This window comes from Camelus ferus, chromosome 12, assembly GCF_009834535.1.
Source record: "Camelus ferus isolate YT-003-E chromosome 12, BCGSAC_Cfer_1.0, whole genome shotgun sequence".
Classification (NCBI taxonomy): Eukaryota; Metazoa; Chordata; class Mammalia; order Artiodactyla; family Camelidae; genus Camelus; species Camelus ferus.
The window spans coordinates 9,876,680-9,890,091 of NC_045707.1; the positions used below are offsets into that span (position 1 = coordinate 9,876,680).

The window sequence follows — 13,412 nt, forward strand, 5'->3', positions numbered from 1 at the left end:
GTGTCCACGGTGGCAGGACTCTGGGAGGGTCTCAGCCGGATCCTCAGGCTCAGGAAGACGTGCACGTGGAACACGACAGCTGCTTATTCCCAGAACCAGACGTTAGATGAGCCTGGACTCCAGAAGCACTTAAGAATCACAAGTGGCCCCTCAAGCGTGTGGGTGTCCCGTAAGCACGCCTGGTGTTACCTGGCGGTGAACCCGGGAAACCCGGCATGGCTCAGCAAGCACTGAGTGCGCCCTGCCGGAGCGCCACCTGCCCATCTGGGGTGGCTGCACCTCGCGGTGTCCCACAGCCCCCTCTGGGGCCTGAGTGCTACTGCTCGCCCACCCATATCCTCCTCTGTACCCCAGAGCCCTGAGTGTACAACTGTGGCTCAAGACAGCTTTGCTAAAAGAAACTGTGACGGTGGGACACACAGATGGACCAAGACCAGTTCCTGGCTCCGGGAGCTGACATCCAGAAAGGGGGTGAGGTGCGGACTCTGGTGACCTCAGCATAAGGAGGAACAGGAGGCCCAAGGTTCAGGGGGGCCCAGGAAGCACTTCCCCAAATCCACACGGGCCTGGCAGGTCCTGGCACACGGAGGGGCCCCTCCGTTCTCCCACAGGCCCAGTGGAGGGGGCTGTTCTGAAGAGGGTACAGGCGCCAGCTCACCTGGTCCATGCCATAGTCCAAGGTCATGACTGCCAGGTACTTGATGTCTTTGCCCTCCTTGGCGCTCTTCAGTTCTACCAACAGGTGGTGCCACGCCCCGTCAGTCACACGTGACCTGGACAGTCGCATGGACACCACATCGGAGGGGCCGTGGGACACCTCAAACTGGACATAGTTGTTCAGGATCTGTAGGACAGTGGGGGCTACACTGGTGACTGAGGTGATGACAACAAATAAAATAATAAAGCCATGCAAACAGACGCACTGGATCAAAACGGACCTAAAAATTAGGCAAAGTTTGATTTGTGGCTGCTGACTGTAACACTCCTCAGAATTACATGCCTGTGGGGGGAGGGTAATAGCTCAGTGGTACAGCAAATGCTTAGCATGTACGAGGTCCTGGGTTCAGTCCCCAGTATCTCCATTAAAAAAAATTACATGTCTTTTTCTATCGTAAGAAGTGTCAAACGGTGACAGAGTTCAAGTCAGATAAAGCCCATTAGACTTGAGTATGTGGAACAGCCACAGATTCAGGTTACTATATTAAGCTCTTATTTTGGGGTATAAATGTTACACTTTATGAGACAAGATTCAGGCCACCATGTTCAAATATATGTATGAAAAAAACAAAAGTCAGCACAGTAACTGGCCTAAGATGTTCTTGCTTTAAGAAAATGAAACCAGGGCAATGCTGAGATCACGTCTCCCTTTCCCCAGTGAAGGACAGAGTAGTTTGGACCAACCCTCCTCCTGAGAACACTTAGAAAAATGAGACAAAATGTTGCAGCCCACTTGTCTAAGGCATCAGAGTGACTCAAGTCACTGCAAGTTAGAAAATGGAAATCTGCAGAAAGGTGCTTAGGGCTTTGCCATACGATTGTCAGCTGGTTCTGGAAGGCACAGCTGAGGTTGAAAGATGAGCAAAGCCTTCTTGGCTCATGGAGCTGGGAGGATAGAAACTGGAATTCAGAGCCTGCCCAGGGTGGGAGCTGCCAACCAGAAGCAGACATGAGGGATAATGACACCATCATCCTAGTTTCAAATTCTCTCCAGTTTTTCTACATGATGTCCAGCACTCAATCAAAAATAACCAAGTATCTGAGGAGACAAGAAAACATACTTGAAACAGACCCATGGGAATCCAGACCATAGAATCATCAGACACAGACCTGAAAATAATCATGGGAACCATAGACCTTTCAAGGAAACTGATTCGGGTGACCAGTATTTCTAGATGTAAATGTTCCATTTCATGAGGTAAGATTCAAGCTACCATGTTTAAATACATGTGAGAAATATGAAAAAACAGCATTGTAACTAACCTAAGATACTCATGTTAATAGATAACTTCAGGGGGGAGGGTATAGCTCAGTGGTAGAGTGTGTGCCTAGCATGCACGAGGTCCAGGGTTCAATTCCCAGTACTGCCATTTAAAATCAATCAATCAACCTGATTACCTTCCCTCACTAAATAAATAAAAAAATAAAAATTTTAAAAATGTTTAAAGAAGAAAAAAGATAATTTCAATGAAAAGACAGAGCAGATTTAAAAAAAACTATTAGTGTACTGCTTAAAAGAGAGGCACCTGAAATATAACAAAACAGAAATATTGAAAGAAAAAAGATAGAAAAAGATAAACACCAACAAAAAGCTAGTGTAGCTATATTAATATGAGACAAACTAGACTTTGAGGCAAAAATAAGTACTAAAGATAAAGAGGGTTTTTGTCATGATAAGAGAGTCAATATTCCAGAAAGATAAAACAACTTTAAATTTGTATGCGCCTAATAACATAGCCTCAAAATCTACAAAGCAAAAATTGACAGATGTAAAGGAAGAGATAAAGCTACAATCAAGACTGGAGATTTTTAACTCACTTCTCTCAGTAACTGAGCAAACAGACAAAAAAAAAAAAGATCAATGATCCAGAAGATTTGAATGCCACACAAACAAACATCACCTACTTGACATATATAGAACACCAAAGGACACAACTGCAGGGCACACATTCTTTCCAAGTACAGGTGGGACATTCACATAAGACTAAATGCTGGGCTGTAAAGCAAGTCTCAACATATCTCACAGGTCTGAAATCATACAGGGTACCGTTCTCTGACCTACAATTATGCTAGAAACAATAACAAAATGATTTACCAGAAAATGCCACCTGTTTGCTAGTTGAAAAATATACTTATAAATACCTGATGGGTCGAAGAAGAAATCATGATGGAAAACAGAAAATATAATTAACTGATTATACAGATAATGCAACTAATAATGTACTTTGATTTTCAGTCTGAATTGATAGTTGAAGAAGGTAATTTTTCACCTTTTTACATTGTTTCCTTTCGTTCCCCAGAAGTCTAAGTCAACTCATTACCTTTCCTCGCCGTTCCATTCTCTTTCACTGTCCTTGCTAACAAAACCCCACAGCCAGCAGATCAACAATGAAGTGACGGATGTCTCCAAACAAAAGCAGTGCCTGCGGAACGATCCCAGGACGGTAGCAGTACCTGCCACCTGCGATCTGTCACCGGATTTAACAGCAGCCAGCTTATCCCACTTGACAATGCAGGTGGACTTAGGGCGCCTGAGAGCAATTACCCAAATTGCTTGGGCTGGAGGATGAGCCTGTGGCTTGTCTGGCCTGGCGTGGAGGCCAGGAACACCTCGACTGCTGCCCCAGAGCTCGCGGGCCCGTGGGAGGCCTGCATTCCACACGCGTCGTGTGGGAATAACCCGGAACACTCCTGTAACCCTGGCTGGCCAGCCTGTGGGAACTGCCCTGGGGCGGCCTTCTGGGTGGCCACTGAGGTCTGGAGGATCCTCCCAAGGTCACCACTCCTGCCACCCAGCCTTCCACAGGGAGGGGCTGGCCACAGTCCCTGGCAAAAAACCTTCATTTTTGGCTTAGCTACCCATAACGCAATTACTCAAACAATACGGGAGTTTGTGGCTTTCGGGGCTGTTCCTGCAGACAGCGTACTTTTTCCTACGGAGACCCCACTGCCAAATGACAACTGCCACATTCCAATTCATCACCTCAATCAGCCAATTTAATTTGCCCCAATGGTGAAACACCACAGAGGAAAACACCACCCCGGGCAGAGCTGCGCTTGCCAAGCGCCGGCCAGAGCCGGCTCCAGGGCCGCCTGGTAAACTCGTAAAATTGCTGGTTAATAAGGGAAAGACAATGACAGCTGTAATTATCCCGGACGCACAAACCGCCTTCAGTGCGACCTGAGCGAGCCTGTGCTGGAAACAATCCTCAACGGTGACTCGGGGGAGGGGACAGGTGGAGGTGAGGGACACGTGGGAGATGGGGGGACAGGAGCGAGGTGGGGGGACGGGTGGGAGGTGGGGAGATGGATGGGAGGTGGGGGGACAGGAGCGAGGTGGGGGGACGGGTGGGAGGTGGGGAGACGGATGGGAGGTGGGGGACAGGTGGGCGCAGAGAAGGAGACACCCCCAGGCTCTGAGCCCCCAGTCCCTGCCGGAGCAGAGTCAGTCAGGCCTCTCTGGGGTCCTGTCTTGATCTGTGAGTCTGCAGCCTCCCAACCTGCTTGCCGGGAGCCCTCGGAGTCCTGCCCCACTGACCCCCGACAGTGCGCTCACAGGGGCGTGGGCAGTGTTCTGTCCCCTCCCTGTCTGGTCCTGTCACATGGAAGCACTTCCAGATGCACAGCCCACAGGGACGACGGGAGAGGGTCCTGTGGACACGGCAGGACCTGGGCGACAATGAGCCGGGGACCTGGAGCTCGGAGTTTCTGGCTTCACAAGGGATCGCACCCCCGACCGTCTGGCCCAGTGCAGCCTCCCTGTCTGGGAATGCAGTCCACTCCGCACTGGCCAGAGCACCAGGTCAGTCCCAGGGCCCCGGGGAGAGAAGAGATGGCACACAGCTCGGTGCGGACACAGGGCTACAGCAGAGGGGACCAGAGCTAGCTCTGGGAGGAACTTCCCGATGGTGGGAGCCCGTCCACCTGAAGCAGGTGGTCCTGGGATGACAGCAGCAGGTTCCAGTGCAGCCTGGCCCGGAGGCAAAAGAGGAGGCGGGCAGAGGGGCAGAACGTCCCGGGGGTGAAGGGTGCAGGGAGGGGCCAGGGGCCGCGCTGGCTGAAGACGACAAACGGCCTGTGAAGGAAGCCTGCCCTGCTCCCCGAGACGGTGTGCGCACAGGTCCGCCGAGTCCACACGCTCATGGAGATGTGTACACACACACACACACACACACACACACACACACACACACTTGCAGGAAAGCCTGAAGGAAAGATAGGAAAAACAGCCCGGGGATGGAATCCTGCAAACCAAGATGGCGTCCTGCTTGGGCACGACTCCCACAGGCCACTGCTGTGTCCAGGGGCGGGTTGGGGGACAAGCCCGTTTGAGAAGAGTCATCAGTGGACTTCCCAGGAGGGAGAACCCTCTAGTGTGGCTTCCCGGATCAGAGTGGGCAGCGTCACACAGGAACGTCCCGTCTGTGGTCACTGCCTGGAGACGTGAGGACAGAGGACCAGCTCTCGGCCCAGGGCCTGGCCGGGCAAGCCTGCACCCACGCCTGGGAGTTCCCCGCCTGTGTTTGTGAAACCGCACCTCCTGGACCCTCCAGCATCTCAGGACCCCAGGCTGACAGCGAGGGCAGGAATTCCTCCATCCGCCTCCAGCGAGGACAGCGGGAGGCGGGGGGCAGCCCAATGGAGGACCTGGCGTGGGTCACAAATCAAAGTAGCACACTTACTTCCTCAAATGAAATGCCTGCAAGCTGGGAACGGGCAAGGGGGGACCGGCTGGGACGGAAGAGAAACCCAGACAGAGAGCATCAGAATAAGCCTGTGCAACCCGCAGGAACTCCGCTCCCATGCAGCGTCTTCAACACACGGAACCGCAGAGACCAGAGACGAGAACACACGCACGGTGATGCGATTTTAGGAAGATTTTTAGGAAACTTGTGGCTGAGCATGACCGCTGGGCAATACGGGCACAGGAGCAGGAATCTCCACCGGTCGGCGAGGCCTGCTGTTCCCACCTGGAGGTGCTCACCACCCCACCGCCCGGAGGCCGGGGCTGCCGCCCAGCAGCACAGCAGGGCTGAGGTTCGCTGCGGAGGAGCGGGGCCCCCAGCCCGCCCAGCCCCGAACTTACTCCATCTCCGGGCGTAAAGGAGAGAGAAGTGAGAGGCTCGGGGGGGCCAGGCTCCCGTGTGGCACTCTGCTTGCTTCACTCAGGTGCACGCCTGCCGCGCAGGTGCCCGGGGTGGGACGTGGATCTCGCTCACCTGGAGATGGAGCCTGGAGGACACGCCCGCTGTGGCCTCCAGCAGCACGCCATCCTCCTTCCTGGTCCGGAACATGAGCCCCAGGTACCAGGGCACGGAGACGGTGACGTCCAGGTCACTCCAGGACACGACGCTCTCCCCGCTGAAGCGCTGGGGGTGGGGCATGACTGTGGGCACAGACGCCGAGGCTGCTGAGTCACACAGGCCCCTGAGAGTCCTCCTCCGCTGCAGGGGATGGGGACAGGCTCCCGGGAAGGGGACGGAAGGAACCCCGGGCCTTTTTCATCTGAATGCAAAGGCGGGTCTCAGGCTGGTGGGCACTAGCTTTCTGAATCCAGGAGCCACAGCTCTGCAGAAGCCCACATTCCCCAGGACACTGGCCACCCTCCTGGGGAGTGAGGCTGAGGCCTAGGGGGTCTCAACCACAGCCAGTGTACGGTCAGGAGCTCTTAGGCTGGGTGGCAGGCAGAGTGGGACAGCTCAGGAGACTGGGGTGCTGGGGGGCCCTGTGAGCCAAGCCTATCTGTCACAGCCCACACCTGCCGGGTTGAGGGCCCTGGGGCCTGGCAGGGGCTGTTCTGAGTGCCATCCCCCAGTGGGACAGGGTGAGGTGGCAGTGCACCCTGCACACGGGGTTTTCTGCACACGCACCTCAACCCTGCAGCCTGACCGACCTCAGCTGCTATCTGGGGTGAATTTGCAACCCCCAGGCTCATGGGCCACTGTTTCTCTGCTCCTGGTGATGGCACAGAGATGGGAAGGCTGCTGGAGGCTCCCAGATGGTTTGGGGGAACCAGGGAAGTGGCAATGGGGGGATCTGCAGCTTCAGCCAGTCTGTCACACTTGGAAAAGGTCCGGGTGCCAGACAGACCCGTAGGCAGGCCTGACGCCGAGTCAAACCAGCTTCCTCATTTTGCCTCCAGACGCCTGCGCATAGCAGGCAGTGGGCCACCCCAGGACCTCACCCTTATCGCTCCAGGTGGGACTGCACGGTCATCAAGACGAGGTGTGAAAGGCCAGACCAGCAACACAGGGCACGCCAGGTGGGGCCGCCTTCGGAGGCGACAGCCTCATGAGCACCAGGCATCTGTTTCCTGCTCTTAGGAACCCAGACCTGTTTTTCCTGGCACTGTCGAAGCCGGACTTGGGGCCTCCATAACAGGAACCCGGGGGCATGGGCAGCCCCGCTGGCACTGTGTCCACCCAGGCATGCCGCCCCTCCCTGTGACCCGAGCTTCCTGCACATGGTGGTCAGCCGGGGCTGGGCCTGACCAGTCCACAGGGCCCGGACGAGCCCGCCCACCTGCTGCCCGGAAAACAGATCTTCAGGCCTTGAAAGTGCACGGTGCTTTGTACACAAATAATCAGGCCCTGCCCGGTAAGTCCACCCTGACAAGGATTGTGGCTGTAACACAATTCCACGTCACGTGCCTCGGCCCCAGCAGTAACAGCCCTGGGCAGGGTGGACCTGGCGCAGGTAAGCCCCGCCTGCTGGCTCCACCCCTTCCCCCTGCACCGACCCAACGCTGCTCTCCTCCAGAACATTCTGTCCCGGTTCCCACCTATTTCTGCTTCATCGACTCCTTTGAGAATTGTAGAAAAGTCGTGGACACCATCCCCCTAAAAGAGTCACACTGGAACCTCCAGCCCAACCTGTGGGGCGCAGGGGCCGAGGTGAGGGGCGTCTGACTTCTACAGAGAGGCCGTGGGCTGGGGCCAGAGGGCGGCTCCAGGCAGCACTTCTCCTGGCCATCAACTTGCTACTGAGCTCTGGGCATTTCCAAGGCGGACCCAGGGAGCACGCCCAAGCTTATCTGGCTTCCATCTACCCCTTTTGGTTTACCTTAAACTTAAAGAGCGTCAACGATTTTTAAAATGATGACTCTTATTTAACACTGCATTGCTTCAAAAGGAGCGAACTGTTTAAAACCTGCCAGAGTCTATAACTGCAAGGGTGGGGCTGGGGAGAGGCCCTGCCTTTGATGCCCACAACACGGTCCAGGAGGGAAGCAGCCAGCTGGAGGACCCCCCCCCACCCCGGGGCGGTGAGAAGGGGCATGGGGGTGTCGAGCCTGGGAACCTGCCCCTTCAGGCCTCGGGATGCCTGTGAAGCCGGCTGCCGCCACCAAGAGGCCCAGCCAGGCCCCACCTCCCTTCTCTGACCCTCCTGGGCTCCCAACGTCATGCTGGCCCTGCTCAGACAGGGTGCTGTGTCCTGCACACCCATCCTGGAGCCCCCACCCCCGCTCCAACATCCCCCGCCCTGGTGCCCCCAGGAACCCTCTCAGCCTCGCCCCAGTCCAGGCCCTGTGCCTGCTCCCACTCGCCACCGGACCCAGGCCTGGGGACACACATGCCCCTGGAGGCTGCGGGCCCTGGCGGTGAAGCCCCACCCAAGTGGCCCCCGCCCCGACGCCAGCCTCACCTTGCTCACAGTTCTTCCCGCCAAAGCGGAGCGGGCACTCACAGACGTACGTGTTCCAGCCGCTGACACAGGTGCCCCCGTTCTGACACCAGCTCCCCTCGCAGAAGTTCCTCTGGGCAGTGCAGCCTGGAAACAGAGTGCGTGGCATGGTCCCGGTGCGGAGAACAGGGGCAGGTGGGGGCGCGGGGGCACTGTCACTGTGTCCTAGCACCCACGCTGTGGGAAACGTGCCCAGTGGACACAGTGGGAGGGCAGGCAGGCAGGCCCGGGATCCCCGGAGCATCAGAACATGAGACCTGAACTTGCACGAGGCGTGCTGCCCACGTCCAGAGACTCTGGGGCTCCGGGCCATCCACCAGCTGCCCGGGCCATCTGGTGACCTGCTCAAGGCCCTGGGACCGAGTGACCAGGTCCAGCCGGGCCCGCCCACAGCTTCGCCGCCACCCAGCAGGACCCCAGACTCAAGAGCAGCTGGGCGCACATGGGCTTGGTCCCAGGAAGTCACTTCCCAGGACGTGGAGGCGGCCCTCCCGCGCGGCCACCGCAGCCCCCCACAGCCCCCCCGCACCCCTGGCGGGTGGCCCTGCCTTACCTGCCCTGGTGCCGTTGTTGGCAATGAAGCTGGCCATGTCCACCTTCCTGCCGTCGATGGACAGGTTCCGCATGCAGCCCACAAACTGCCGGTTGTGCACGGGGAAGTCCTCGGGCAGGTTGGGGACGCCCCCCAGGAGCAGAGGGCCCGTCAGATCCAGGGACCTGTGGAGGCAGCACCACCCTCTGTGACGGCCGGGTGGGGAGGGGCAGCCTGACCTCACGAGGGCCTCTGCCACTGGGCACGCTCGCCGTCTGAGCGGGTGGAGGCCAGGCAGGCAGGTGGCCGGCAGGTCCGAACACACCCAGCAGATCCTACTTCTGGTGCCACCCCTGTGCCCTGGTTTCCCCCAACTTGCGCCAGAGCCTGGCAAACTGGATGTCCTGGGTGGCTGCCCCTGAGTCCTGCCGCCAGTCCACACGGGAACAGGACGTACAGCGCCACATTCCCCTGGCCTCCAATGACCTGGAAGGGAGGTCACAGCAAACCAGGACCCTGGCTCTGTAGGAGCAGCCACGTGGCTTCGGGCAGGGGCCGAGCAGCTCCAGGCACAGCGGTCTTATCAGTAGTACGGGCGTGGCCCCACCTCCATCTCAGCTGGGGGATCTGACCAAACAGGCCTATTTCACACCCAGTGCTCAGGGTAGACCAGGCTCATCGGACTGCGGTCTCCCAAAAGCTTGTTAAATATCCCACCAAAACACAATCAGGAATGACTCGAACAAGAACCTTCGCTCTGAGGTTTGAAGCTGGTGTTACAAAAATAGAAACACGGCAACGGCCACCGAGGTCCATGTCAGCACCTCTCTGCCCTGAGTTAGGATGGGCCCCAGGGGACCTCTGGGCCAGAGGGTGACACGGCCACTGTGATAATGGAGGGAGGTCGCTGACTCAATGCTGAGTCATGGGGACCAGTACTTACGAGGACCAAGTCAGGGATGCATGGAGACAGGCCTGGGGATGGGTGGCTTCCAGGGCCAGCAAGCTGGCCATCACATCCCTGGGGCTGGCCTGGCTACACTTTGGCAGTTGTGTCAAAGGGGACTTATTCTAGAAAGTTCTAACGTGTTGGAGGAAAGGGGACAGAATCTGACTCCAGGCAGATCAGGGCCGCCTGGGCGCTGGGCCCAGAGTGCCGTGTCGGGGACCCGCCCAGTGGAACCCCTTTCGGAGCAGTGGCTGTGGCGGGTGGACACGAGGGCCCCCCTTCCTGGGACACTCACTTCTTGGAGCCGCTCTGAGTGCCCTGGGCTGCACAGCTGTAGTTGCCGACAAAGCTGCCAAAGCGCACGGCCACGGCCGTGTCACAGTCGTCCACGGTCACCACCGCCACCTTCTCCCCGGACGGCCCGTGGGGCAGGCCCAGGCGGCCGATGTGGGGCTGTGGGAGAGAACGCACCAGAGGCGTCAGCGGGTTCTCCAGCCCCGGCACACGCCCGCGCCCCGCCGGGGGGGAGGACACGTGAGGGGAGGAGCCCCCGGCCTCGTGGTCAGTTAGTCCCTGAACCAGCTGTACTGGGTCAACAGTGAAGCCTCCAAATTTATGTTTCTTCCCAGACCAGAACGTGACCTTATTTGGAAATAGGGTTTTGCAGGTGTAACTGGTTAGGGTGAGGTCATACCACGTAGCAGGGTGAACCCTTATCCAGCGTGACCGCTGTCCTTGTAAGACACAGAGACAGAGACACACAGGGTGTCGTGTGACAGCGGAGGCGGAGAGGATGCCCTGCAGTGATGCGGGCACAGGCACCAGCCAGGGGGCACCCAGGACCCGGCGCCCCCAGCATCTGGAGGAGATGAGGAGGACCCTTCCCTAGAGCCCACGGGCAGCGAGGCCCTGCAGGCTCCTCGGTTTCAGACTTCCGGCCTCCAGAACTGGGGGGAATACATTTCTGTTGTCGCAAGCCCCCCCGTTTGTGGTATTTGTTAACAGCAGCCAACACCAAAGCCCTGGGACCCTCTTGAATGTCAGAGTCTGCCTAAGAGTCCAAGCGACGGCCGGACCCGCGTCCACACCCCTCCTGTCCAGGTCCCTGCTCACCCCTCTGGGTGCTCCTGGATGCAGGTGCCCCCCGGCCCCCATATAGCATGAGGCTCCCTGTCCCGGCCAGGAGGCTGGGGACCGCAGGCACTCACGTCACGCCTGGGCTCATGCCTTTCCTCGCCCTGGAATGACCTGACAGTACCTTCTGCTGGTCCGGAGTCGACCACCACTTGTGTCCCCAGCCCCACCCTCCTCCCCTCATCCCCTCTGCGGCCGTCCCCGCGGTTCTCAAATACTCTGTCTCCCTGCCCAGGGCTGGTTGTAAGAACTCCTGTGGAATCAGTGACAGGGCACACCCTGCTCACTTCTGAAAGAAGCAGGGTCCCTTCTCCAGGAGGCTGTGCTTGGCGTCCAGTGACGACCCTCCCAGCGGGGCAGCCCCGCCCATCTCTGGGCGTCTCTCACGGGTCTCTGGGCTGCCCTGGGGGACGCCGAGCACGTTCCCCCTGACAGCCCTCGGGCTCCTTCCAGCAGGAGACAAGGAGACTGCTCATGCAGCCATGTCACGTGGGACCGCTGCAACATTCCGGAAACGTGGTGGGCAGGCTCGGGCTGGGCCAGGCCACCAAACTTCCTTCCCCACCTGTACAGCCTGGATGACAAGACCCGCATTCTGTGACAGGCTTGTGGGTTAGCCCAGATGACAAGCGCAAAGTGTCACCAAGCCTCACCATCAGCACGTGACACACAGTGGCACCTTCTTCCTCCAAGAGAACATTTTCTCCAAGTCCCAGAAGGGCCCTCCCATCACCCCTAAAAACAAGGGCTCAGTGCCTCCACTTCATAGCTCTGGGGTCAGTTTGAGTTTATAACTTGATGCAATTTTATGCTTCTCTATAATATTGGAAATAGGTAGTTGTAAAAACATTGAGAATTTAATTAAATCATCCTTGATGTCTTTTAGTAGGAAAATAACAACTACAGAATTTATTCCAAATCTTCCATTTTTAATAAGAGCAATGATTTATCCATTCAACTGAGGACACTGGGCTGAAAGGCAGGACATAGAGTTTCTGGTAGCATGAACTCAGCCAGGTAGCCAAGCTGTGTGACTCCAAGAAGTCTCATTCACCCTGGTGGTCCCCATTGGAGTTGTGCAGTGCACAGCCTGCACAACTGTACGTGGCAACCCCAGCTGAGACTTCTGCTCCCCCTTGGCCAACCATCTGACCTGGACAAGGCCCATTACTATACCTCAGTTTTTCTGGCTACAAGATAAGAATTTAATATTAGAATATCAATGTTCTCTGTGTTACAGGGACTTTGAGGCTCACATCAACATGAAACACAGGAGTCTCCCCTTGAATCCTTCTTAGGTAAATCCAAGGGAGAAGGCTTTTACCATGCCACCTGATATGGTAGTCCACAGAAAATCCTTTTCATTTTCTTTTACGTCAGTTGATGAGATCACAAGGTTGGCTAAGCTATATCCTTAAAGACTTCACCTTCAGTTAAGCGACAGTTAGATAAGTATAAAAAATAATCTGTTTTCTCGCTCTGTAATAGCAGCCCGTGTTACAGAACACGTACAAGTGCCTATTACGAGATGCTTAACTATTAGGTGCGATCCTGGGGAAAGAACCGTCCCCTAGCTGTGCGAGCCCCGTGTTATCTTTACAAGTTATAATTTACATTTTTGGGGATGGGTGTGAGACTTCCAGAGGGAGGACGAAAACAGCACTTATGTTTGGGAAGCTCTAATGAGATGGAGCTGCTGTTTACAAAACTGCAATTGTTGTAAATAGCTGCTCATCACCCGCGGCCCAGCGCCACGGGATTCAAGCAGCAGCAGCGGGAGAAAGAAAACTGGAGGCGAGAGACGGAAGAGTCAGCGTCCGTGCTTAGAGCAGCACTTGCTGCCGTGAGCCGGCCCCCTGGGGAGACAGAGTTCAGTCTGGCGTTAGCTAATTAAAGCAGCGAGCGTGACTTTCAGGAAGACAAGCATCGCCCAGCACCTGCTTCTTGGTTCCTACTCCCAGACCCACCAGCCACTGGGTCCAAAGAGACGGCCCTTTGGCCTGCAGAACCAAGCATCCTGAGTAAGAACTGAAAGCACGAGCAGGAGGGACGCACAGTGCGGTATCAGGGAGAAGCCATGCATCCGAGGGCCGGATCCCAGCTCCGCAGCATCCAGACGCCCCCCACCCCTGCTCACACCACCCCAGAACCAGCAGTACCCTGGCCAGTCTGCCCCATACACATGCCAACTATCCACGTACAGTCAGTGTCACCAACAGAACACAGAAGCACTGAAAGCAGCCATGGGTAGCAGGAAACAATGCTGCAGGTGACTCAGGATACAGGGATGGGGGGTCCTCAGAGGGTTCAGCAGACACACCACCTGACCTACAACCCTACCTGCTCCCAGGTATAGACCCAAGAGAACCACACAGGGACTCAGGCAAAAACTTGTTC

At 56.7% G+C, this 13,412-nt stretch overlaps 1 protein-coding gene across 1 annotated transcript in view; it reads right to left on the bottom strand.

The window, feature by feature from the left end:
- The window catches only part of CELSR1 (cadherin EGF LAG seven-pass G-type receptor 1), a 135,207-nt gene that overhangs the window by 37,505 nt on the left and 84,290 nt on the right, over positions 1–13,412 (bottom strand). Inside the window, 5 exon segments of the mRNA XM_032492465.1 lie at positions 659–844; positions 5,937–6,103; positions 8,362–8,487; positions 8,954–9,117; positions 10,177–10,334. Coding sequence (XP_032348356.1) covers positions 659–844; positions 5,937–6,103; positions 8,362–8,487; positions 8,954–9,117; positions 10,177–10,334 — 801 coding nt within the window.